General features: G+C 35.8%; 1 protein-coding gene and 1 pseudogene across 4 annotated transcripts in view; one reads left to right on the forward strand and one right to left on the reverse strand.

Moving 5' to 3' along the window:
• The window catches only part of KANSL1L (KAT8 regulatory NSL complex subunit 1 like), a 136,984-nt gene extending 112,679 nt beyond the window's left edge, over window positions 1-24,305 (reverse strand). For 3 of the 4 annotated variants that reach the window (XM_027590552.2, XM_027590551.2, XM_027590549.2), the window contains exons 1-2: window positions 24,127-24,305; window positions 6,873-7,989 (exon numbers count right to left, since the gene is read on the reverse strand). In XM_027590552.2, the coding sequence (XP_027446353.1) occupies window positions 6,873-7,960 (1,088 nt within the window). In that variant the 5' untranslated portion in view covers window positions 7,961-7,989; window positions 24,127-24,305. Of the gene's footprint in view, window positions 1-6,872; window positions 7,990-10,878; window positions 11,891-18,725; window positions 18,967-24,126 lie in introns of those variants that run through there. The other variant, XM_027590550.2, reaches the window with a different exon arrangement.
• Window positions 7,959-10,692, forward strand: LOC113920310 (annotated as a pseudogene).
• Window positions 24,306-25,558: the final 1,253 nt, after the last annotated feature.

The raw sequence follows: 25,558 nt of genomic DNA on the forward strand, positions 1-25,558 counted from the left end.
AGAAATACAAGGTGTGTAAGGAAGAAATAAAACTTTTTGTTCACGGATGACATGATTATCTATAGAAAAATCCAAAAGAATTACACACAAAAACCCCTGCAACTAATAAGTGATTATAGCAAGGTTGCAGGATACAAAATTAATATACAAAAGTCAACTGCTTTCCTACATACCAGCAATATACAAGTGGAATCTGAATTAAAAACATATTACCATTTACATTAGCAAACCCATAAATGAAATACTTAGGTATAAGTCTTACAAAATATATGCAAGATCATATGAGAAAAACTTTAAAACTCTAATGAAAGATATCAAAGAACCGGGTGCGCCTGGGTGGCTCAGATGGTTAAGCGTCTGCCTTCAGCTCAGGTCATGATCCCAGCGTCCTGGGATCGAGCCCCACATGGGGCGGGCTACTGGCTCAGCAGGGAGTCTGCTTCTCCCTCTCCCTCTGCCTCTCCCACTGCTCATGCTCTCTGTTATCTCTGTGTCTCAAATGAATAAATAAAATCTTTAAAAAAAAAAGATATCAAAGAACTAAATGTTCCATATTCAAAGATACAATATTGTTAATATCTCCTGCTTTTTCCAACTTGATTCAATGAAATCCCAATCAATTCTGTCTACATCTTATTTCTCAACAATAAAATGGACAATCCAATTAAAAAATAGGCAGAGACCTGGACACCTCACCAAAGAACATACAGATATGGCAAGTAAGCATATTAAAAAATGTTCAACATTGTACGTCATTAGCGAATTGCAAATTAAAGCAACAGTAAGATACCACTATACACCTAGTGGAATAACCAAAATCCATCACTAACATCATATGCTGACAAAGATGTGGAGCGATAGCAATCTCATTCACTGTTCGTCTGAATGCAAAATAGTATAGCCACTTTGGAAGACGGTCTGGCAACTTCTTACAAAACTAAATATACTCTTACCATACAATCCAGCAATTGCACTTCTTGGTATTTACCCAAATAAACTGAAAATTTATGTCCACACAAAAACCTTCACATAAATATTTATAGCAGTTTTATTCATAATTTCCAAAGCCTGTAAGTAACCAAGACATCTTTCCACAGGTGAATAGATAAGTAAACTGTGGTACATCCAAACAACAGAATATTATTCAGCCCTAGAAATATGCTATCAAGTCAGGAAAATACATCAAGAAAACTTAAATGCATATTACTAAGTGAAAGGCGGCAATGTGAAAATGCTACACACTGTGATTCCAACCCTGTGACTCTAGAAAAGGCAAAACTATGGAGACAGTAAAAAGATTAGTGGTTGTCAGGGACTGGAGGGAGGGAAGGATAAATAGGCAGAACACAGAGGATCTGTAGGGCAGTGAAACTATTCTGTATGGTACTATGATGGTAGATATATGTCATATATGTTTATCCAACCCATAGAATGTGTAATACCAAAAGCGAACCCTACTGTAAACTATGGACTTTGAGTGATAATGTGTCTATACAGTACCACTGTGGTAGGGGATGGAGGGCTCCCTGTTCAGCAGGGAGTCTGCTTCTCCCCCTCCCTCTGCCCCTCCACCCCATTCATGCACGTGCGCATTCTCTAATAAAATCTTAAAAAAAAAAGACTGCCAATTAACACCAAAGTAAAAACTCGAAGAAATTTGAATATATGGGGACTAATTTGGGGAAACAAAGAGACTCTTCTCTCCACACCGAAGACAACTGGGTGATTTGGAAGATACTCTCAGGTTTCCTCAAATAAAACAAGACTTAACCATGTTTCTTCCTTTTTGACAACCTTGGAGGATCAGAATATGTCTGTGTCAAAATCTGTGAGTCTTCTCATATGTATCCTAGATGAAAGTAACTGATCATCGTTTCCCAGATGAAAAGAAATGTTAGAACTCTTAAGGTTTTACCACCAGATGAGAGGGAACATAATTGTAGCAGAGTCTGTCAGTGACCCACCTATATCCCCTGACACTTACCAGTTCAGCACACAAAGACCTGACTTCCAAATGCCAGCACCTGCATTTCTTTGACCCAGGGCTTTTTTGTTGTTGCTTGAGCCTGCTTTGTCACCCAAGTGGCAGAAGAAAAGGGTGAGGGATTTGACACAACCAGATCAGCCTTCACTTAGTAACTGATGACCTGCTGTACAAATACACCAGTTTCCTCACCTCTCAAATTAACTCAAGCATGTATTTTACAATGGCTCCCCAAGTTTCTCATGGAATAATTAAGCTCCAGTCTCTCACAATAGTAAACTGCTTGATAAGACACTCTTTATTAGCTTTCAAATCAGTACCTTATTATGTACAGACACTTTATATTTAATGTTTCATCTAATTATCTGCAGAACTCTTTAAGGTAGATCAAAGAGGAATCTGATTCAAAGGTTTAAGAATAATATTAACCTCAGGGCACCCAGCTTGCTTAGTCAGAAGAGCATGTGACTCTTGATCTCATACCAGTGAGTTCAAGCCCCAGACTGGATATAGAGATTACTTAAAAAAAAAATAAAAAATATTAAAAAAATAATAATAATATTAATCTTTGCTCAGGGTCACAGAGCAAGCCATGCATGACTCTAACACAAGAAGGTCCAAAACCTGTGCTGCTTCACCAAAGGAACAGACACTGGGGGTGGTTCTGTTCTTATTATAGTATAAGGATTATTATCTCAAACCAACAAAAACCCTAAAATTCTATTTCCTTTCCAAAGGAAAATGGCTTTAAAAAATTTTTTCTAACGTACACTAGTCTCTCAACCACAAGTTATTCTTTGAGATAATTAGTAATGGCATTATGAATTAATCCATTGCCTATATTTTTGGAGGGAAAAGGGGCAAATCAAATATATATTTAAAATAACAATGGTGGGGTGCCTGGGCGGCTCAGTCGTTGAGCAACTGCCTTCGGCTCAGGTCAGGATCCTGGGGTCCTGGGATCAAGCCCCACATCGGGCTCCCTGCTTCATGGGAAGCCTGCTTCTCCCTCTCCCACTCCCCCTGCTTGTGTTCCCTCTCTCGCTGTGTCTCTCTCTGTCAAATAAATAAATAAAATCTTAAAAAAAAATTTAAACTTAAAAAAAGCATTTATAATATAATCTAAGATTTTTAAGATAAATATAATACATTTTACTTACCAATTTTTAAAAGTTACAAATGTTAAGTATTATAATAGTTACTTTTAAAGGCCTATCTTTTGTCATGTTGTATTTCATTCATTCATTCATTCATTCTATACATACTCAATGCTGGTTCTAAGGTGTATAAGATACATCTTTTTTTTTTAAGATTTTATTTATTTATTTGACACACAGAGAGAGAGCACAAGTAGGCAGAGTGGCATGCAGAAGGAGAGCGAAAAGCAGGCTCTCCGCTGAGCAGGGAGCCTGATGCGGGGCTTGATCCCACGAGCCTGGGATCATGACCTGAGCTGAAGGCAGTCGCTTAACCAACTGAGCCACCCAGGAGCCCCTATAAGATACTGTGGCCAGTTTAGTACTAGAGACAAAGGAAGAAAGTGGGGGAAATAAAGTAAAAATAAACTACAGAACGGAAGAAGAAAAGATAAACATATATGGAGAGAAATTTCATAGATTGCCAACCACAATTTTTTTATCTTCAAAACTGCATATTCAAATACAGAAAAATTCATTTAGCCAACATATACCAAAAAAAAAAAAAAAACCACTAAAAAGTAGACAATGCTAGGCAGTGGGTATACAATGACAGAAAAAGTGGTATTTGCTCTTAAGTTACTTAAAATTAAGTTGAAGTCAACTGTAGTATTTGCCATTGTAGACCTTATAATTAAATTGAGAAGTCTATTCATAATTCAGTAGGTATAAAAAAAATTTAATTGTCTTAGCACTCACTTAAAAATTTAGGTCCACAAAATGCATATTTTTACCTATTTTACATTTAAGGTTTAATTCTGAACTTCATTCATTAAAAATATTCATCTAGCGATGCCTGGGTGGCTCAGCTGGTTAAGCAGCTGCCTCTGACTCAAGTCATGATCCCAGGATCCTGGGACTGAGTCCCGCATCGGGGTCCCCACTCATCAGGGAGCCTGCTTCTTCCCCTGCCTGCCACTCCTCCTGCTTGTGCTCTCTCTCTCTCTAATAAATAAAATCTTTAAGATAAATAAATAAAAATATTCATCTACATTTGAAAAATCAATTTCCAGAAATGTAAAGAAAAAGAAACTTAAAACCTTGTATCAGAATAAATGTATTAAATTATTGAATGAACTTAAACTGAAACAGAACTAATTCCAGTTTAAAAAAACAGAAACCATTTTTTACATTTACATCAAAAGATACAAATGCTTAAAAGTTGTGTTATTCTCAAAATTCGGTAAATATCAAAACTAATAAAATGTTGAGAAACAATCTTTTCCACAAGAAATCTATTCACATTAGTAAAAATATTCAAAACAGTTAATATCCAATTTTGCAGGAGGTATATAAAATCAAGAAATGCAAACAGAGTTCAAATAGCAAAAAACAACAAAAACCTAAACAATTATCAAATAATTCAGTGAACTAAAGAATTCAAATAATTATTAGATGAATTTTGTATTACTGATTTGATCAGATGAGTATAACCTGGGAATCTAGAACATAAATATGAGCTTTAATAACCTAATATTAAATGGTCAATAATGCAAGATGCTAAAAGTATATATTATATCTTAATATTAAACTTATTATTTTCCTAAAATGCATGTCTGGTGTTCCTGAGCCTTCCAACTGATTACAAAAAAAAGAAAGAATGAGAAAGAAACTTTCAAAGCCTGAATCCAATTTTTTTCCAGACTACTTTACGTCAATTTTCATCAATAAACTGGTGAAGCTGACAAGAAACGAATATTGCTTGATGCTTTGTATAAAAATATTTTTAATAGTTTGAATCTCCCTATTTGTGTATGTTTTATATAAATGTCTAAAATTAGTGTTCTCTGACTAAATTAAAGGAGTAAATGCAAATCTTAAAATGTCTTGACCAATCAGTAATTATATGCTTGGTATATAAGATTTTTTTTTTTTTAAGGTTTAAAATGTGGTTTCCATCCTTACTAGGTGTTGGGTTATTAAGACTAATAGGTATATTAGCAAGTCACATAGGACAAAATATGATTTAATGATAAATTGTATGGCAGATTAAGTACTATAGGAAATCAATGAAAGAAAATCCTAATGAAGGTCAAAATAGTCTAGGAATACATGATTTTCTGATTTTTGTTTCTAGCTTAAAAGAGTCAAACCTGCCGATTAGCTGTCCACAACAACGAAAGGTAAATAATTTACTAAATTTATCTACTAAATTTTATTAAATTAAATTTCTTCAAAAGCATTAAAAATATAAAAATTGATAAATTTCTGGACTTCTTTCAGAGCACATGTGCTTAATAATTCTTGTGGCTATAAGCATCAGTGAATTCTAGGTTGATAAAGTTGCATGGCCCAATAGCAAGAACATTGCTTTGAAGTCTTCCACACATGGACAATAATCCTAGCTCCATCAATTATTTGGCTTTTTGACCATGGGCAAGTTACTTAACCATGCAAAGACTATTTCTTCTTAACTAAGGATAACAACAATCACCTCCCATGGTTGTTGAAAGGATTAAATAATATCTTATGTAAATATCACAATGCCAGTCAGAAAAAAATATGTGCTCAATATTAGCTCCCACATTCAAACACATTTCAAACATAGTGATAACAGAACACCAAAAGACTGGAATACCCACTTTGTTTTACATTTTATTCTTTACCACAGAAATTGATATACTGACCTTCTATTTATTAGTAAAAATTAGTGTGTTCAGCTTCTAATTCTGTAATAATTCTCTCATCTTTGACAATTTGATAAAAATGATGGACTTTTTCCTCCCAAAATATATACACAGTATTTTGCATCAAGTTAGGGACATTAACAGATTCCCCAAAGCTAGATTAAAAACTATGTTCTATCTGGCTATTTAAAAAAACTTAATTCAAATTAAATAAAATTTAAAAATTCAGTTCCTCAGAGACACTGGCCACATTTCAAGGGCTGAATAGACACGTGAGTCTGTTTGATAACACAGATACAGAACATTTTTATCATCTCAGAAAACTATCAGATAAAGCTATTCTGGAGTATTAACACAATGTGATACACAAAACTACTTTACTTCTGTTTTATTTTGTTTTGTTTGAAGTATATTCTCCAGAGAGTAGAGACTGAATATTTTGCCCACAACCGAATCCCCAACATCCGGCACATAATAAGCATTCAATAGGTATCTAATAGCTGACATTATAATTTTGTTTTGGTTATACTAATCTAGCAAAAATTGACTAAGTTGGTAAAGACCAGAGCTGAAAGGTATGAACTCAATGAGTATATAAATACCATACTTAAAGGGAAAAAAAAAGAGCCAATCAACTTAGATATACTCTCAACTGATAACTCCTAAAGCCTAAAGCCAACGTGGGCTCCCCATGTGCAGACTAAATTTTTTTAATTTTGGCTATACATTTTGGCTAAAACACTTAAGCAAAATATTAAGCCTTGTCCATAGCCTATTCTATTTAAGAATGGGAGAAATGCTTACTTCTAGCTAAAGAGCTTTCATTATCCCTTTATGGTTTTTCCTAGATAGAGCAGTTGAATAACTTATTTTTAAATAGTATGTATACATTCACGCACAGTAGTTTTAACAAAATATTTTAAAAATTCACCAAAGTTTTATACCTTAAAGGTTATGGCACTAAAATTTTAGAAAATCTACTTCCTTTTAATGTATAATGAAATCAAGACAAAACTGCTGCTATATACAGAACAGTAAAAGGTCTAATAATAATTTTGCACTTACACTGCCACATTTTTTCTAACGGTATATTCATCCAAATCGTCATCAGAGCTGCTATCAGTTGCATCAGAATCCAGACCTTCTTCAACATGAGACAACAGCCCTGTAGCAGACAGTGCAAATCTTTGGATTTCTGCAGCTGTACACCGTGCAAAGCCATTTTTTGTATCACTCCACAATTTATTCTCTGCAGTCAACATGCTGACTTCTGGCTTAATTTCAGTGTATTTAGGTAAACTGCTATCCAAAACTGTGGTAGGTTCATGAAAGATCTTCATTTGAGGGAGTTGATGTTTCAGAGAAAATTTCATTTGTTGACCATAGTGCTTAACAACATGCTTTGCCAGAAGCATCTGTAAATGTTTCTGAGTTCTTCTAGCCTGGCTAAGTAACATTTTCTGTTTGCTTACACAATGAAGTAAACGAGCATTCACTTCCTCCTCTTTTTCAGCAGCTGAGAAACTAATAGGCACATTTGAGTGGCCAGGCCCAATTTTCTTTTGAGCACAGTGCAATAAGCCCTTTTTAATTTCAGCATCAGTAACTTTATCCAAAAGTGCACTCTTTTGGTACCATTTGCAGTTTTGCAGTTGTAGTTTATCTACATTAGTGTCTTTGGTTATATTTGAATCCAAAATAATTTGTACATCTGTCATGCACTGGCTTGTGCTATCTGACAGAAGTTCCTTTTTGATGAACTCTTCAGAATGAGAATGACAGATTTTACTAAGCTGAATATTGCTGCCATTACACAGTAGGTTTTTCAGCTTATTACAATTGGGTTCCCCTAATTTCCTTTGTTTGTAATTCTCACTGTATTTATTTAATGTAGAATTAGAACTCATTAAAAGAACTGTCTGATAATGTTTTGAAGACTGAGAGGAGCCAAAATGTTTTAAATTCACAAAGTTAGTGTTAAGAGTAGGTTCAGGAGTTGGAAATCCCAGCATCTGAGACAAAGTGTCTCCCTTGAGCTTTTCATCTACAGTTCTTGGACTTTCCATGCATAGCATCTTGTCAGACTCCATGGTACTTGGTAAAGATGAAAAGCAGATACCCTTTGTTGCTGCCTCCCTCAGAGCTGGGGTCATGGCGAATCCTGCAGATAATTACTGGAAACCTAAAATAATGTAAAAATAAATGATCAAATATCTAGGAAAAAGGCTCATGCTTACACGTTTACTAAGGGCAACATTTTCAATGCTTCTGATTAAAATGTGAATGGAACCAAACTCCTCCTTTATTTCCCAACTCCTAACAATATCTCTGTTCTTTCTTAATTCATAAGGAATTCAACAAAGACTAAACTATTCTTTACTCTGACTGTGGGCCCAATACCAAAAACTCCAATTAAGGTTGCACACTACCTAGCCCAATAAGTATTAGACAAATACTTGTGAATGTACCTCAACTGCACTTCAAGTTTTTTTGTGGGTTTTTTTGACAATGTTTAGTGAAAGGCAAAAGAAAAAAATTCCAACCTGGAATCTGGGAATTATATTTGAAAATGTGACTCAATCCCATACTTTTAGCCAAAGTAAGAACTACTTATCTTTATAAAATATAAGCTGCTCAAAACCTCCATCCATCTCTCAAATTTCACAATCTGAACAGTATAAATATTAACTAATATATGCTAAATAATGTCAGAAGATGTAACTGAGCTACAAGCAAAAAAGTATAATTTCACAACTATTAAAAATAATGATAGCGAAAACTTGCTTAATCTTCAATGTGCAAAAATTTTTTGTGAAAAAGTATCTGCAATATTTTTTTCCCTTTTCACAAACAGATAATCATAAGTTATCATTACAAAAGCTGTTACTCCTGCCTGGAAAATAGTGGGGACTGTAACAGATGACTGCTAAAAATCCCATAATTAAACAAATTTCATTGTATCTTATCAAAAGAAAAAGTGTAAAACCATACAGTCTGATTCATTGAAAAAGTTAATCCTCTATCACTGAAAATTATGAAGACTAAATAGTGAAAAAAAATTTTATACCATTAAAAATTAGGAGTTTTGTAAGATACTCTGGAATGATACTCCATAATTTTTGTTTCAATACATGATTGTTAATAGTCATTTAAATGGCCATACTCCCATACTGTATGTCCCAGGTGCTAACTGTAACTCTATAACCTTCATTTTTATGTGAAAACACAAAACCAAAAGGAGATTCTTTACAAAGACTATCAAGAATGATAAAAGGAATAAAAGGCACAAAGGCTCTAATGCAGTTACAAAAAAAATACACAGGATTAAAAGCAAGTTATAGACTAGGAGAAGACTTAGGCAATATATATATAATAAAAAAGAATTCATACCCAGAATACATATAAAGAACTCCTACAAATGAGCAAACTGGTCAGACACTTCACAGATGACATCCAAAAGATCATTAAACATATAATCAATCTTACTAGTAATGAAGGAATTATAGATTAATAAAGCAAAAGACCAGTTTTCCAATCACTAAATTGAAAATAATGTTTTAGGGGCACCTGAGTGGCTCAGTTGGTTAAGCATCTGCCTGGTTAAGCAATCATGGCACAGGTCATGATTTTGGGGTCCTGGATCGAGCCCTGCATTGGACTCCCTGCTCAGTGGGGAGTCTGCTTCTCCCTCTCCCTCTGCCTCTCCACCCCACTCATGCTCTCTCTCCTCTCAAATAAAATCTTTTTTAAAAAATAAAAGAAAAAGAAAAGAATGTTCTAAGTCTGAAATATCACTTATGACAAGATTTCCCACATCTATTTGGACTATAAGTTGATTCAGGAATTTGACAATAATGTAGAAAATGTATTTGTCATAGGTGCACAAGAAAGCATTGTAACAGCAAACTATTCTTTCAAAGCAATCTAGATATCTAACAATAAGAAAATGGAAAATAAAACACGATGGAATACTATACAGCAGTTAAAAAGAATGACCTAAATTTAAATATACAAATACGGACAAACCTCAAAAAGAATATAAAGGTTTTTTTTAATGGTACAGTATGCTACCAAATAAATAAAATACAAACACAAGCTCTCTTTGCTCCATCTACTGTGAGAATGAAGACCATTCTCAGCAGACTATCAACATTCCAGAAAATGTCAACATCACTCTGAAGGGATGCACTGTTATTGTGAAGGGTCCCAGAGCATCAATGTAGGACTCAAACTCAGGGCGCCCGGTTGGCTCAGTCAGTTAAGTGTCTGCCTTTGGCTCAGGTCATGATCTCCAGGTCCTAGGATCGAGCACCACATTGGGCTCCCTGCTCAGCAGGGAGTCTGCTTCTCTCTCTCTCTCCCTTTGTCCCTCCCCACTGCTCGTTCTCTCTCAAATAAACAAAATCTTTTAAAAAATTAAAAAAAAAAAAAAAAAACAGAACTCAATCTCCTTGGAAAGAAAAAGAAGAGGTTCCAAGATGACAAATGGTGGGGAAACAGAAAAGAACTGGCAACGGTTCACACTATCTATAGTCATGTACAGAACATGACCAAGGGCATTACACTGAACTTCCATCACAAGATGAAGTCTGTGTATGCCCACTTCCCCATCAATATTGTTATTCAGAAGAATGGTTCTCCTGTCGAAATCGAAAATTTCTTGGAAGAAAAATATATCCTCAGGGTTTGGATGATGCCAGGTGTTGCTTGTTCAGTATCTCAAGTCCAGAAAGATGAGTTCATTCTTGAAGAAAGTGACACTGAACTTGTATCAAACTCAGCTGCTTTGACTCAGCAAGCTACAATAGTTAAAAACAAAGACATCAGAAAATTGTTGGATGTTTTCTATGCTTCTGAAAAAGGAACAATTCAGGCTGATGAATAAGATCTAAGTTGTCCAGCTACAGAAACAGCAAGATACCAGATGATTTTTCAGACTTATTTGTGATATTTCAAAGATTCAATAAAAGCTGAATAATTTTGGGGGAAAAAATACAAACACAAGACCACACCACATAAATGTGTGTGTGTGTTTTTACAAGAATAAAAAATGAACCAGAAAAATACCCACCAAATCTGTAACAGTAGTTGCACATCAGGTAAGTTCCATGAAACAGAACTAAGAGTGATGGTTTAAGAGGAGCTGAGTTTCAACTACAAACTTTATTACCTGGGGGAAAAAGACTTAAATGCAAAATGAACAAATGTTAATTGTTATTAATTCTGTGTGATAAAAATATAGATGTTTGGGGGTGCCTCACTGGCTCAATCAGTAAAGCATGCAACTCTTGCTCTCAAGGTCATGTGTTCAAGCCCCATTATGGGCATAGAACTGACTATAAAGAAATGTTTGCCTTTTTTATACTTTACTGTGTAATGTCTAAAAAAAAAGTAGAGATTTCCATATAATTCTCTCCTCAAAGTCTGTATATCTCAAAGTTTTCTAATTTTATGAGAAATATTCTATTATCTTCTATTCAATAAACATCTACAATAGTATTTAGATATCCACACTGCTTAAACTGTGTTCACAGATGAGGGAGGTATATTCAAAACATACTATATCCCCTCCCTACCCACCTTCTCTCTCTCAAAAATTTGAACAAGGTGCTAGGGACATATTCAAAATGACTAACAGCAGAGGCAGAAGATAAAATACCATGAGGCAGTAGAGTTCATCTCAGGCCCTGGATAAACTAAATATAAGGGAAAACTAAAAATAAGATGCAAAAATAAATAAATAAAGATTAATAGTTAAGAACTATAATTGGTAGCAAAAAAAATGTACATTTAGACTGCCTTGGGGGCATTTATGGTAGAGAACTAGAATAAAACACACACACAAAAATTCTGGTGAGATCTCTAGGGTTTACTTGGTACAACAGGCAGTTTATAAAATGCTCTTAATAATTCCCATATCCTGGTTATTCATGCCCTTGCGTAATCCTTTCAAGTATGGACTGGATTTGCTGACCTGCTTCTAGCAAACAGAATTCACGAGAGGTGATGGGATATCACTTCTGAGATTAGGTTCCATCTTGTCACCCTCTTTCACTCTGGGATGCCAGCTGCCATGCTGTGAGCTGGAAGACCCACACAGCAAAGAACTCATGTGTGCAGCCAACAGACAGCAACTACCTAAAACCTGCCAAAAGTTATGTGAGCAGTCTGAGAAGCAGATCCTTCCCCAGTCAAGCCTTCAGATAACAGAAGCCCCAGCCAACACACTGATTGCAACCTCGTGTGAAATCTCGAGCCAGAAGCACGCAACTGAGCCATGCTTAGACTCCTGACCCATAGAAACTGTGAAATAAAGACATTAAATTGGGGGCTAATATGTTACATAGCAATAGATAACTAGTACACTAGGATATGAAGACTTTGGGTTCTAGTCTCTAGAAAGCCCATCCATTCCACAGTTCCAATTCTAGGATTTCCAAGAAGTTCCTCTATATTATATTCCCAAGTGTATCCTTATAAAAATCTCAGCCTGAAAGTCTTTCTACATTGCAACCAAAAGAAAATCATGAAAATAGATGTCTCCTATAAATAAAAGATTAAATTATGTTCATAGTCTTTATTTTACATGATGTATCATGGTGACTGATTTGCAAATACTGAACCACCCTTGTATCCTTGGAATAAATCCCGCTTAATGTTTAGTTTTATCATTAAACATAAGTGCATTATCCCAATTTTTAAAATTATTTAAATATGTGATCATTACATATAACAGTGTATCCTAATTGGTTATTCTAAACTCTACCATTTCTGACTTCCTCCATATTACATAAACTACACTTACCACTAACATTTCCAAAAATCTGTGAAAGCTTGGATTTTCGACTATTTTGTTAACAACTACAGGCATCCCTCATTTTATTGCACTTCACTTTATTGCACTTAGCAGATAGTATGGTTTTTTTCCTTTTACAAATTGAATGTTTGTGGCAACCCTGCATCAAGCAAGTCTATTGATGCTGTTTTTCCAACAGCATATGCTCACTTCATGTCTCTGTGTCACATTTTCGTAACTCTCACAATACTTCAAACTTTTTCATTATTATTATATTTGTAATGGTGATTTTGATTAGCAATTATGATTGACCAAAAGCTCAGATGACAGTTTTTAAGAACATAATTAAGGTATGTACAGTTGACCCTTCAACAATGCAGGGGTTGGGATGTCAACCACAAACACTGTTGAAAATCCATGTATAACTCTAACTCCTCCAAAACTTGACTAGAAGCCTTACCAATATAAACAGTCAAATAACACATATTTTGTGTTATATTAGTGTATTCTTACACTAAAGCTAGAGAAAAGAAAATGTTAAAATCCTAAAACACATTTACAGCACTGTATTTATTGAAAAAAAATCCATGTATAAGTGGACGCAGAGGGTTCAAACCTATGTTGTTCAAAAGTCAACTGTATATTGTTTTTTCAGACATAACAGGTGACATATGATCTTAATAGGTGAAGAAAAAGCATTTGACAAAATCTAATATTCATCCATGAGTAGGAAAAAACCCTCAGATTAGGAAAAGAAAGAAAACTGCTTAAAGAGCATCTACACAAAAACCTACAGATCACTTTACAATTAATGATGAAAGACTGATGCCTTTGACCGATGACTGGTAATGAGACAAGGTGTCTGTTCTCACCACTCCTATTCATCATCATACTGAGGTCCTAGCCGATGGAATAGATGAAGAAAAAAGAAATAAAAAGCATACAGATTGGAAAGGAAAAAGTAAAATTGTTTCTATTCACAGATGAAATTATTTTCTACATGGAAAATCCGAAGGGATCTATTAAAGAAAAAAAAGTTTCTAGATCTAATGACTTTAAAGGTAGCAGATATAAGGTCAAGATACAAACATCATTTGTATTTCTAAAATGAAAAACTGGGTGACAAAAAGCAAGGAATACCCTAAATGGAGTGATATGCTCTGTTCATGGATTACTGAATATTGTTTCAATGTTAATTCTTTTAAAAAAACTTATCTATAGATTCAACACAATCCCAATCAAAATCTTGGCAGAATTTTTTGCTGATATCAAAAGCAGATTCAAAAATTCACATGGAGGGACACCTGGGTGGCTCAGCCTGTAAAGCGTCTGCCTTCGGCTCAGGTCATGATCCCAGGCTCCTGGGATGGAGTCCCGTATTGGGCTCCTTGTTCAGCAGGGAACCTGCTTCTCCCTCTGCCTGCCACTCCCCCTGCTTGTGCTATTCTCTCTCTTTCTGACAAATAAAATCTTTAAAAAAAAAAATTCATATGGAAATGGCAAGGAACTAGAAAACAAAACAAGAAAAAGAACAAAGCTGAAGGACTCAAACTACCTATCTACTTAGTCAAAATAAATGTGGCATTGGTAAAAGAATGAACACAAAATCAATAGGATAGAAAGCTCCAAAACAAACCAGCACACATATGGTCAACTGATTTTTGACAAAGATGTAATGGCAATTCAATGTAAAAAGACTAACTTTAAACAAATGGTTCTGGAACAATAAGACATCCATATGCAAAACACTGAAACTTAACTCATATCTCATAGGATATACCTATATAAAAACAGTCACATCCAACAGAATGGATCATAGACCTAAAAGTTAAACTTAAAACCATAAAACTTCTAGAAAAATACACAGAAAAAAATCATTATGGGTTAGACAAAGATTTTTTTAGATAGGACAACAAAAACATTATTCATAAAACTGAACTTCCTCAAAATTAAATACTAAACATAAGAAACTAAAACATAACAATTTATGCAGAAAATACATGTTCAAGTTAGTAGAAATCAAATGTCCATACTCCTCAAAGATAATGATTTTACCATTCAGGTTAACTCTACATAATGGCTTCAACCATTACACAGTTTTAAACTGTAGTTATCTTCAATCACTTACTATTTCATTTTTATGCATAACAGACAAATGGTTAGAGGCAGAATACATAAGGAATACTGATTTAGAGCATAAAATAATGAATTCTGCAAATTCACCTCAATAGTAAGCTAAACAAGTTTTGGTGACTGATGTTGATTTGCCTCAAAAGTCCATGTTCTTGAGTTTTCAGGCTATGGGTGTCAGTCAAGTGTTCGACATACTGTAGCTTTTTTCCCCTTGGAAATACATATTATAGGATGTGGTGATGTAGACCGTAAAACTGCAATTTTCTTGCAACTATTTTGGAATGATATCTATTTCTAATGTTTGTTGTACAGAGTTGTAATGACGATTGTTTTCCTTTTTTAAGTAAAAAAATAGCATAAAAAATTTTAAAGGCTTACAAATGCCAAATATAAAAAATGTCAACACATTAAAAAAAATTAGTCCCGTTAGTTCTATAAAGTGTATTCCACATGATCACAATTATTTTATAGCACTTCCAGTATTTCAGAAGCCAATTTAAAAAAACAAGACAGTAAAAATATCTAGCTACAAGTAAAGTCATCTGGTTTTCATTTGAGTATAAAGACTATCCACACCACAACATGTTATTTATAGAGAAGTGCTTGTGAATGGCAGCTTAAAACCTATTTCATCTTTTAAAAAAAAACAAAATGAAAACTTTCAAAAATTACAGAAGTAAGTTTAAAAAGAGACAAACTGACTTTCAAAAAGCAGAAAATGAAGAAATGGCCAACCTTGAGTCATGTAGTTTTGTCTATTTTTGTTAGGAGATAGATTTTTAACCCCCATTTAATATATATTCAATATAAAACCGAACATTCAACAATTCAGTTAATACATATTTATTGAGCGAATGTAACAAACACCATCTTAGTTACTAGAAAGATGACAGTGAACATCAAAGATAAGGTTTCCATTCTCACAGAGCTTACATTCTAGCAAATGGTAGATAGAGTAAACAGACAAAAAAATACCAAGTAAATAAGGGTTCCCTAGTGTTCTTATAAAAAAACTAAACAGTGATACAGCATGTCAACACTGGGACAGGAGTTACTTTAGATTTGTAAATGAACGAAGGCCTTGGTGTTGGTGATTATCTGCTCTGAGATCTGAAATGACAATAACAAACCAACCAAGACTTGGGGGTAAGAGCCTTCCAAGAAAAAAAGCCAACTAATAAAATGTTTTCAAACAGGAATAATTTTGGTGTTTGTGGAACAAAAATAACAAATATATCTAGAACATAATGAGCCAGAGAGACTAAGAGGAAGTAAGATCAGAGAGGCAAATGGTTTGCCAAGACATTTTATGTAAGTCAAAAGAAAACCACTAAAGGTATTTGGATAAGATAGTAACATGATCTAATTCACATTATTTTTAAAAAATTCCTCTAGCTGTTCTACAAAGAAAAAGTTTATAAAGGAGAAAGAATGGAAATGGCTTCCAAGAAGAGAAGCACGGAGACCAATTAAAAAGCTTCTTGAAGTAATCTAAACAAGAGATAGTACCAGTGGCTTGGGATTAGTGAGGTAGTACTAGAAATTAAAATGGATGAATCTAAGATAGTTTCAAGGTAGAACTGACAAAACTTTTGACAGCCAAGATTTTATGGGGCCAAAGGTAAAGGAAGCGATTAATTATGACTCTTAGGTTTTTGGGTTGAGCAACTGAGTTGTCAGTGATGCTATTTTCTGAAATGGAGCAGAATTGAGGAGACAGAAGGTTGAGGGAGAAAAATAAAAAAGTTCTGTTTGGGATATGTTGACTTTGAAGTACCTATTAGCCATCCAAGTGGAAGTAGTTAGATAAACAAGTCTAGAGTTCAAGCAAGAATTCATAGAAATACCATTTTTGGGAGTCACTGGTTATAAATAGTATTTAAAGCCAAAGGACCAGAAGAGGTTTTTTGTTATTGTTTTTGTTTTTTAAGATTTATGTATTTATTTTGAGAGAGAGAGAGCATGAGTTGGGGGGAGAGGAAGAGGGAGAGAATCCCAAGCAGATTCCTGGCTGAGTGCAGAACCTGATATGGGGCTCAGTCTCACAGCCCTGAGACCATGAGATCATGAGATCATGAGATCATGACCTGAGCCAAAATCAAGAATACCAGATGCTGAATACAAAAAAGAAGAAATATTTGAAGCAATAACTTTAATTTGAGAATTTCTCCAAATTAATGTCAAACATCAAACCACAGATCCAGAAAGTTCAGAGAACATGAATAAGACAAATGCCAAAAATAAATACCATATATCACTGGATAAATGAAGCACTGTATTAAAATTGTATTACATAATTTATATACAATTATATACAATAGTATACTTACAACAAATAATAGTTCATCTAAAAATCATTTATCACATATTTTCCCCATTAAAATGAAAGCCACATGAAGGCAGGGTTTGAATGTTTTCACTCAGTGCTGTATCCTAGAATACTGTTTGGCACATAACAAGCAGGCCCTTAGTAAATATTTCTTCAATAAATAGCTTCAAGAAATAATAAAATTACACTTGATCCTTAAAAAACATGGGTTTGAATTGTGTGGGTCCACTTACATGTCGATTTTTTTCAATAAATACAGTACTCATTCTTTTCTCTAGCTTATTTTATTGTTAAGAATACATAATAAACCGGGCGCCTGGGTGGCTCAGTTGGTTAAGCAACTGCCTTCAGCTCAGGTCATGATCCTGGAGTCCCTGGATCGAGTCCCGCATCGGGCTCCCTGCTCAGCGGGGAGTCTGCTTCTCCCTCTGACCCTCCCCCCCCTCGTGCTGTCTCTCATTCTGTCTCTCTCAAACAAATAAATAAAAATCTTTAAAAAAAAAAGAATACATAATAAACCTAACATACAAAATATGTGTTAATCAGGTATTTGTGTTATAGGTAAGGCTTCCAGTCAACAGCAGGCTATTAGCTAAGTTTTGGTGGGGGGGAGGGGGCATCAGTTATACGTAGATTTTTGACTGCATGGGGGGTCAGCACACCTAACCCCCACATTGTTCAAGGGTCAACTATATTTTAAAATGCCTAGGAAGGAGGTTCATGAGATACTTTATTATGATAGGAGTCTTATGGTTAGGAAATATTAGTATAGAACACTGCTGTCCAACAGAAATATGAGTTACACATTTAATTTTAAATCTGCTACTTGAATATATTTTAAAAAGTGAAAAAGAAACATGAAATATTAACTATTTCAATCTGTAATCAATATAAAAATATATTGATGAGATATTTTATATTTTGTATGTGTGCTAAGTCTCAAAATCGAGTGTTTTTTACATTTAACAAACTCAATTTGGACTAGACACATTTCAAGAGCTTGATAGTCACATGTGGTTAAGGACTACTGTACTGGACAGTACAAAGTATAGTCCCCCTAAGTAAACAAGAATCAATCATTAACTAAAATATTAGTCCCCAAAGTTCTTAGCCAAACATATTGTTTTGTATTTTTAGGCACCTAAAGTATTTCAGAATGTTCAAAAATATGGAAAAGACAAATCCTTAAAAAGCTTTCAAAGCAGCATCTTGATCTTATGAATAGTTTCTAATTATTCCAGTTTCTAATTATTCAGTTTCTAATCATGCACATAATTGTGTGGTGCAAAAAGTACTTGGATCTTAGCTAAATCTAAGAAATTTCTTTCAAGCTGCTAAAATACTGTACTCTATTCCAGGCACCATTTATTTCATATACACCTAAGATACTCAGGTAAAACAGGTACCTCTTCTAGGAGTTTAATATATAGGACTTCAAAGAAGCTGTAATGGATAAAACTGAGAAAAACTGAACTCCTTTTGGCCATAAATACAGAACTAAAATATTAAACTAACAGGATCTGCAAGCTAAGAAACTAACCATATCAGTACCCTTTCAGATTATCCTAATTATCTGTCAAGACTCAAATGTTCTTGATCAACTATATTTCCTGAGCATGAATTTCACTTCTATGTTTTTACAACAAAGTTTTCAACTTACATTCCAGTTTTAATTAATTAGTTAATTAAAAAATTCTTTAGCACATCCACGGCCCAGAAATTTTGAGGGTGGCATAAAACAAAACCAAAAACTAATCTGTTATAAATCTTTTATAGATAATCCACCAAGTAAATAACCCTACAGTCAACAGTCCAGATCTCACTACATATCCCTTTTTCTTAGAAGTCTCACAAAAAAATACCAATCAGAGAGAAAATTGCAGCCAGGCAAAGTTTATGCCTTTAAATTGCAAACATTTAAAAACTACAAAGAATTAAAACTTTTTGTCTTTTCTTTTTGTCCATATTAAACTCATTATTATATAAATCAAATTAGTTCAGTAAAAAGTCTACATCATAAATTCTAACTTTTGTTCTACAATCTAATCCAACACATTTATTGTGAATTAAGGAAGAAATCAGTTATGTTACCACAAATAAAAAGCTTTGCCCTGATGTCTACAAAATGTTTCCATTAGTGACATAATCTTTTTTTATAAATCATACATATTTATGAATTTAGTATTAATTAAATATAAAATGGTCCTGCAGACATCATGAGATATAATAATTATGTCATCCCTCAAAAATTGCATGTACATAGTGAGATAATTATGATGTCAATAATTTCTGAGTTGATCCCAACACTTAGATCAGGTCTTTACAATATATAGATCATATATACCAAATAATTTTTGGCATTTCTACTTTTCTAAGAAAAAAAATAAAAGTTTGCTAATCTAGTCTATCTTCAGAAATGAAACTGATAATCTAGATAATTTAGATAAAAACCACCCTTCCTCCTGAAAATGAACATTAAAAATTAAAGGCCAAATCTGATTTTCCACCCCCTAAAGTACTGCTCCAGATTTTAACTATGATTTATATTCTAGCACATATATGTATATTCCATATAGTCCATGGAAAATACCCTATTCAAATCCACCCTGAACATTAAATTTACTATTCTGACTGGAATCTGGATAATCCCAGTTACCTTAAATGTAGTAACACGAACTAGGAATTACATTATCACAAATAAGGCAGATTCATCCTTAAGTTTTAGACAGTAAAAACTACCAATGGCATTTTGAGAAAGGGGAAAAGCCTGAAGTAGGGACAAATATTAAATTATTTCCACAGTAACAAATGTGTTTCAGACAGCTGATCCATTAGAATATCAAAGAATAGGAAAAAAAGACAAATTCTCTTAGCAAAGTATGAAAAGCTCTTTCAAACATTACTAAAATATAAGACTCAAAAATTTTAATTTGTAACTCATAAAGAAAAATCTAATTAAAACAATAGTAATGAGAAAGAGTTTACACTGGTATTAATTTTACTCCTCAAAAATATAGGAATTAATGGAAGGTATAAATACAAAATACAGTGTCATGTTTTCAAGATTTCTTAAATATGGGCATTCTCAATTTACAGCAGAAAACACTGCAGTAATTGGCATGACCAGGGTACAGTTGGCTCAGTACTTTGTACTCAGTAATGTTTACAGCAAGAACTTCTTCCACTTTGAAAACTATCCCTAAAAAGGAATTCTCTTTGAAGACTAAAGGAATTTAATTAAAGATAAAGCCACTTGGGTGGCCACATAATACATCAAACAGATCATACTTCAAGCAGAATTAATACTACTCAGTTATAAGTGCATGACTCATAGGAATATAAATGAAGAGTTGTTTTTTTGTGTGTGTGTACATCTGCATTTAGAGTGTACTATCATATTTGCTCCAATTTCATGTCGTTAAACACTGATTAATGATCTACACATAAAACTTTTTAAAAATTACTTTGAAAAACATGCTTGAGAATTCTTGGTCTTCTAGGACCGAAACCAGACAATAAATACAAAGTTCATTACAAACGTTAACAAAACCTCAATATTATAAATGAATGCCTTTTCTCCCAATTCTGCAATTCTTAGAGAACTGTCACATCCATATAGAAATAAAATGTGCTTCTAAAATCCTAAACATATCAAGTATTGAAGACTTTCATTACTGTCTTCAGATTTTCATTATAGACTGTCCACAGGCAAGTACAATATTACCATTTTTATTAACATTTGCTGATTATTTATCCTACATGCAATAAGGAGCCCAGTTCACTGAAATCTCTCTTAAGACAACATCTAAAAGGAAAAACAAATAGATATCTTGTGGAAATGATACACCTTCCTTGCCTTTTGAAATTGGACATACAGAAAGTAATGTAAGACTGTACTGATGATTCAGGGTCATCCTTATGTACAGTATTCCCTTATAGTCCCATAATGCAGTCAGGACTTTTAGGATAGAGGTGTATAATGATATGCTTTAAAGTCAGTAAACTGGTCGCTAATTCTCTACGACCTGTCACTTCTGTTGCAAGCAGCCCCACTCCTTGCAGTTTATAACTTGTGAAACCCAACTGGTAAACAATCCTGAACACAATTCTAAACCCGAAAGAAATGGGTTTCTGCCTCCTTTACAATCTAAAACTGTACAGACCAATGCAAAAGGACATGAGAGGAAAATAACCAAATAAATGAAAATAAAAATTACAGATGAAATGTAAGGTTTATGTGGTAGATTAAAGGCAGTAAAAGGTGTTATAGGCAGTAATACATGGAACAATGTGAATAATGAAATAAAGGAACTTTAGATAGTAGGCTTTAAAAAAAATAACACCAAAAAATAAATAAATAAAACACAGAAAAGGCTACCGTGAAACTAGAATGATCAAAGTGAAATCTGTAAGTGAATTCCATACTAGATAAATGAATAAAGGAAATGAAATAGTTTATCATGATAAAAAAACTGGATAGAACTTTGGATGATGCAGCAGTTGAACATGAGAAGTCACTGGACCTTTTTAGGAGACAACTGTTGAGATCAGTGAGGCCCCTATCTGAAGGGAGAAGTACTCAAAGTAATGAATCAAACAGTAACGGTATACTGCCAACAACGTACTAGTAAACTAAGACAAAAAAGCAAGACATCATTTCCTGATCTTCCACAGGTCAAAAAGGTAAATATTAATAAGCCAACTGGCAAGTATTCATTGAGCACCCACTTTGTGATTTGCAACATGTCAAATATGAAATATATTCTCCTTGAAGCAGCTTACAGTAAGAAGGTAGATATACCAGTTATTGTGGGAACAATAACTTAATGCAAATTAAAGCAAGGTTTTTTGTTTCAATACTAACACTAGATGATGAACAAGGACATAATGTGAGGCTGGCTCATACACCATGAGTATAAATTGTTACAGGAAGGTAGTTTGGTGATGTTCAAGAGCCTTAAACACACACAACCCCAGACTCTGACCTAGTAATCTCTTTTACAAAAATAAGGGGAAAAAAAATTTCAAAGATTTAAGTAAAAGGCAATCCTCTGTAGTGAAGTTTGTTAGCAAAACAATAGAAACATCCCAAACATATGCCAATAGGAAAAATTTTAAATATGATAGTTACGATATAATTTTAAGCAGCCAAATATAATTTTTCATAACTAATGACATGGAAACGTTTATGAAGCAGAATTAAATGAAAACATACCACATGAACCCAGTTATAGGAAAAATTCACAAATACACATATTTAGAAATACAAACTATTTGCACTCGTCTTTATTTTCCCATTTTATAAGATTATTTAATAAGCAATTGTTATTTGAAAAGGCACATATGATACACACGCAAACGATAAATGTAAAAAATAAGTGTGATAGAATTGGCCTGGATTAAGAAAAATTTCATGTAAAAACTTACTCTAGAAGGGCTGGGGAAGAGAAGTAATGATAATCTTTCTAGATTAAAACTACAAAGAAATGATGGTAACCTGACACTGATCAAGTGGGTGGAAACAGGGAGAATCAAAGATAATAGTTACTACAATAGATTTTGAAGATATTCAAATATGCCCTATTTCATGATTCATTCAGTTTATAATCTTCCAGTATGCTGGATTTAAAAAAAAAAAAAACTTTTACTATAAAACCATGTCACTTAGCAATTACTGTATTTTTGCACTGTTGGTAAAGATTGTAAACTACTTTTACTAACACAAGGTATTTAATTCTCATAACAATCTCTTAAAGCAGGGACAGCATTATGAAACTATTTACAAGACGAAACAAACATTGAGAAAAGAGGGGTTGTGACTTGCCCAAGGAAACGGCCCGTTAAGAATTGGAAAGAGTAGAAACCACTCAATGCTAGATTCAAGCAATCTACATTCCAGAACACCAGGTTTCTCTCCAATACTGAATTATTTTTAGTGCCACTTCTACCTAGTCAAAAAGTTTTGTCTGCAGTATTGGTAAATATCTCACTTAAGGCTTAGTTGTTAACAAAACTGACCCATCCTGTATTTTAAAAACATTCCTACAGAACCAAACTCAGCACGAAGTTAAGCCAACTGAGTAAGACTAAAGAAGTTACCGTCTTAAAACTCACCAGCTGACTAAAGTTTGGGGAATCAAAAAGGAATGTTTCTCTCAGTTAAAAAAAAAACATCAATCTCCAACACCCCCACCCCCCAGCGCCGCGCCTCACAGCTGATCCGAGGTAAAGGGTGGAGTGGATCTGCGCGGCAGAGCGGGCAGGGAACCAACTAAAAACTAATCCTCTCACAGCGAAAGACAAGAAGGTCCATCCCAGTGCCTTCCCTCTTGGATGTAAAGCTAACCTCTTCCTTTCTTTAACGACCAGAAAACAGCCTTCTATTTCTTGCTACCAATGACCACATATCCTCAAATTTTCCAGCAACGTCGGTCCCTTCGAAATACGAAGAGACACAAACTTGGAAACACCATTCCTCAATAATTCTCTAGATTCCTCTCCACCCCACCTAATTCTAAAAACCCAATCAACGTTGCCTGAAATAAGGTATAAAATAAAAGTAAACAAGGGTCACATCCAACACAGACGGCTCCGCTTCAGAGCTCCCCAAAAACAGCCGACACCTCAACCGCACCCGACGAGGCGCGGCCGCTAAAACAAGGGGAGGGCCCAGACCACGTGTTCTGCCGTCTGCGCACGCGCCAGCCAAAACAAAAGGGAGGCCCGCCAAGCCCCTCCCCTGCCCCCACGTGACCACGTCTAGGTCCGCCCCCACCCCTCCCTCCACTCCTCTCTCCCCTCCCCTCAGCTTCTGCCAAGGCTGTTAGGTTTAGCCGTTTAAATTTGGCTGCGGTCCGACCCCTGCCCTAGAGCGCGATCCTGTGCCGGGATCCGGCGTCCAACAGCCCATAGGATTCGGGGGGCGAAGGGGCTGCCCTTCGGCTGCCTGGCCCGCAAGTCCACCCGGCGGTCTTCTCCGCTCTCCCCTCCCCGCGCTGCCGCCGTCCCCGGCAGAGGAGACCCACCCCCCTCAGCCCGCCGCTGAGACGTCGGCCACTCGCCTGCTGGGGCGCCCTGGCTCCCCTCCGCCGCCGCACCTTCGGTCCGGCCGTGGTGGGGGCTGCTGAGGTGATCTCTAGCTGCCCGCCCGCCTCCCCCCACCCGGGGCGCCGCTGACTCGTCTCCAGAGCGCGCCCCGCTCCCGCCCCGGCCGCCGCCGCGGTTTAACAGTCCGCCCGCTGCCCGCAGCTCCAGGCGGCTCGGGGACGGAACCCTGCCGTGGTGGAGGGGCAGTGGGCGGGGCTCAACGCCAGCCAATGGCAGCAGGGGAGGGGAAGCGCCATGCAAATGAGCGCGGGTGGCGGGGAAACCCCGGCAGGGGGCGGGGTCTGCAGCAGCGGCTGCGAGCGTTCTGGAAGTCGCTGGAGCACGACGCCCGAACCCTGGTGCAGAGGCGCGGCGACTCCCAGGGGGCGGGTTCCGGGTCGTTCTCGCTTCCTCCTTACCTCTTCCCTTGCTAGGGGGAAACAGGCGCGCGCGCGCGCACACACACACACACACACACACACAGACACAGACACAGACACAGACACAGACACAGACACAGACACAGACACATACGCACAACAAAAATACGGGCGTGTGACTTCCCGCCCTTGCTTTGCTATTTCTGTACTACCGTGACAGGAAAAGCAAAAAGGGGAAAGTCAGGCGGCATTACGCCCTACCACCCGCGCTCGGGCTGCGCCGGCTCCTGGCGTCCAGACCCTCCCGCCTTGCGGCTCCAGGGGCAAGTTTTAACAAAGCTTTGTTACAGTTGCCAAATCTGTACTTCGTGGGTTTGCTTGCATACGTGCTCTGCGCTCAAATCCCGAGAGGCTCTGAAATAGGGTGACAAATCTGCTTTGGATCCAGCTGGGTCGTTTTATGGTAGAAATCAGGAGCCGCCCGCTCAGGCATTTTTAAATCCGTACAACGCTGTTTTGAGTGGCGTTGGAGTTAACTCTGTTCTGCAGTAGCGCAAATAAATAAACAGGATTTTGTGTGGAGATAGTTGACCAGGGACACATAAAAACATTTCTGAGAGTCTTGCACCTGGCTCCACTCACCACTAAACGACACCCGGGCATTTCCACCCGCCACGCACTTTTTTTTTTTTAATAAACTGAGCAGTAAATGTAGTTCTTTAGATGATGTACTACAGGCTTTCTTAAGCACCTAATTTACACATAAAATGATTTAGGGAATAAAGCGCACTAGAATTTTAGATCCAAAAAGACAATTGCCATTATTTCAACCTTATTAAGTGAGTAAGATCAGGATGGTGGGGGGAGGCGGGCAGGGGAATCCAAGGAACTGGAGTTATAACAAAGCATTAAGGCATGACACAGATTACTTGAATTAGAAAATAACCGCCTTGTTCCCGGTTTTTCTAGTGCATTGCGACATTACTGCAATAACTTTATGACAGGATGCATTTATAGCAGAGTATAC

The sequence above is a fragment of the Zalophus californianus genome, chromosome 3 (genome assembly GCF_009762305.2).
Source record: "Zalophus californianus isolate mZalCal1 chromosome 3, mZalCal1.pri.v2, whole genome shotgun sequence".
NCBI lineage: Eukaryota > Metazoa > Chordata > Mammalia > Carnivora > Otariidae > Zalophus > Zalophus californianus.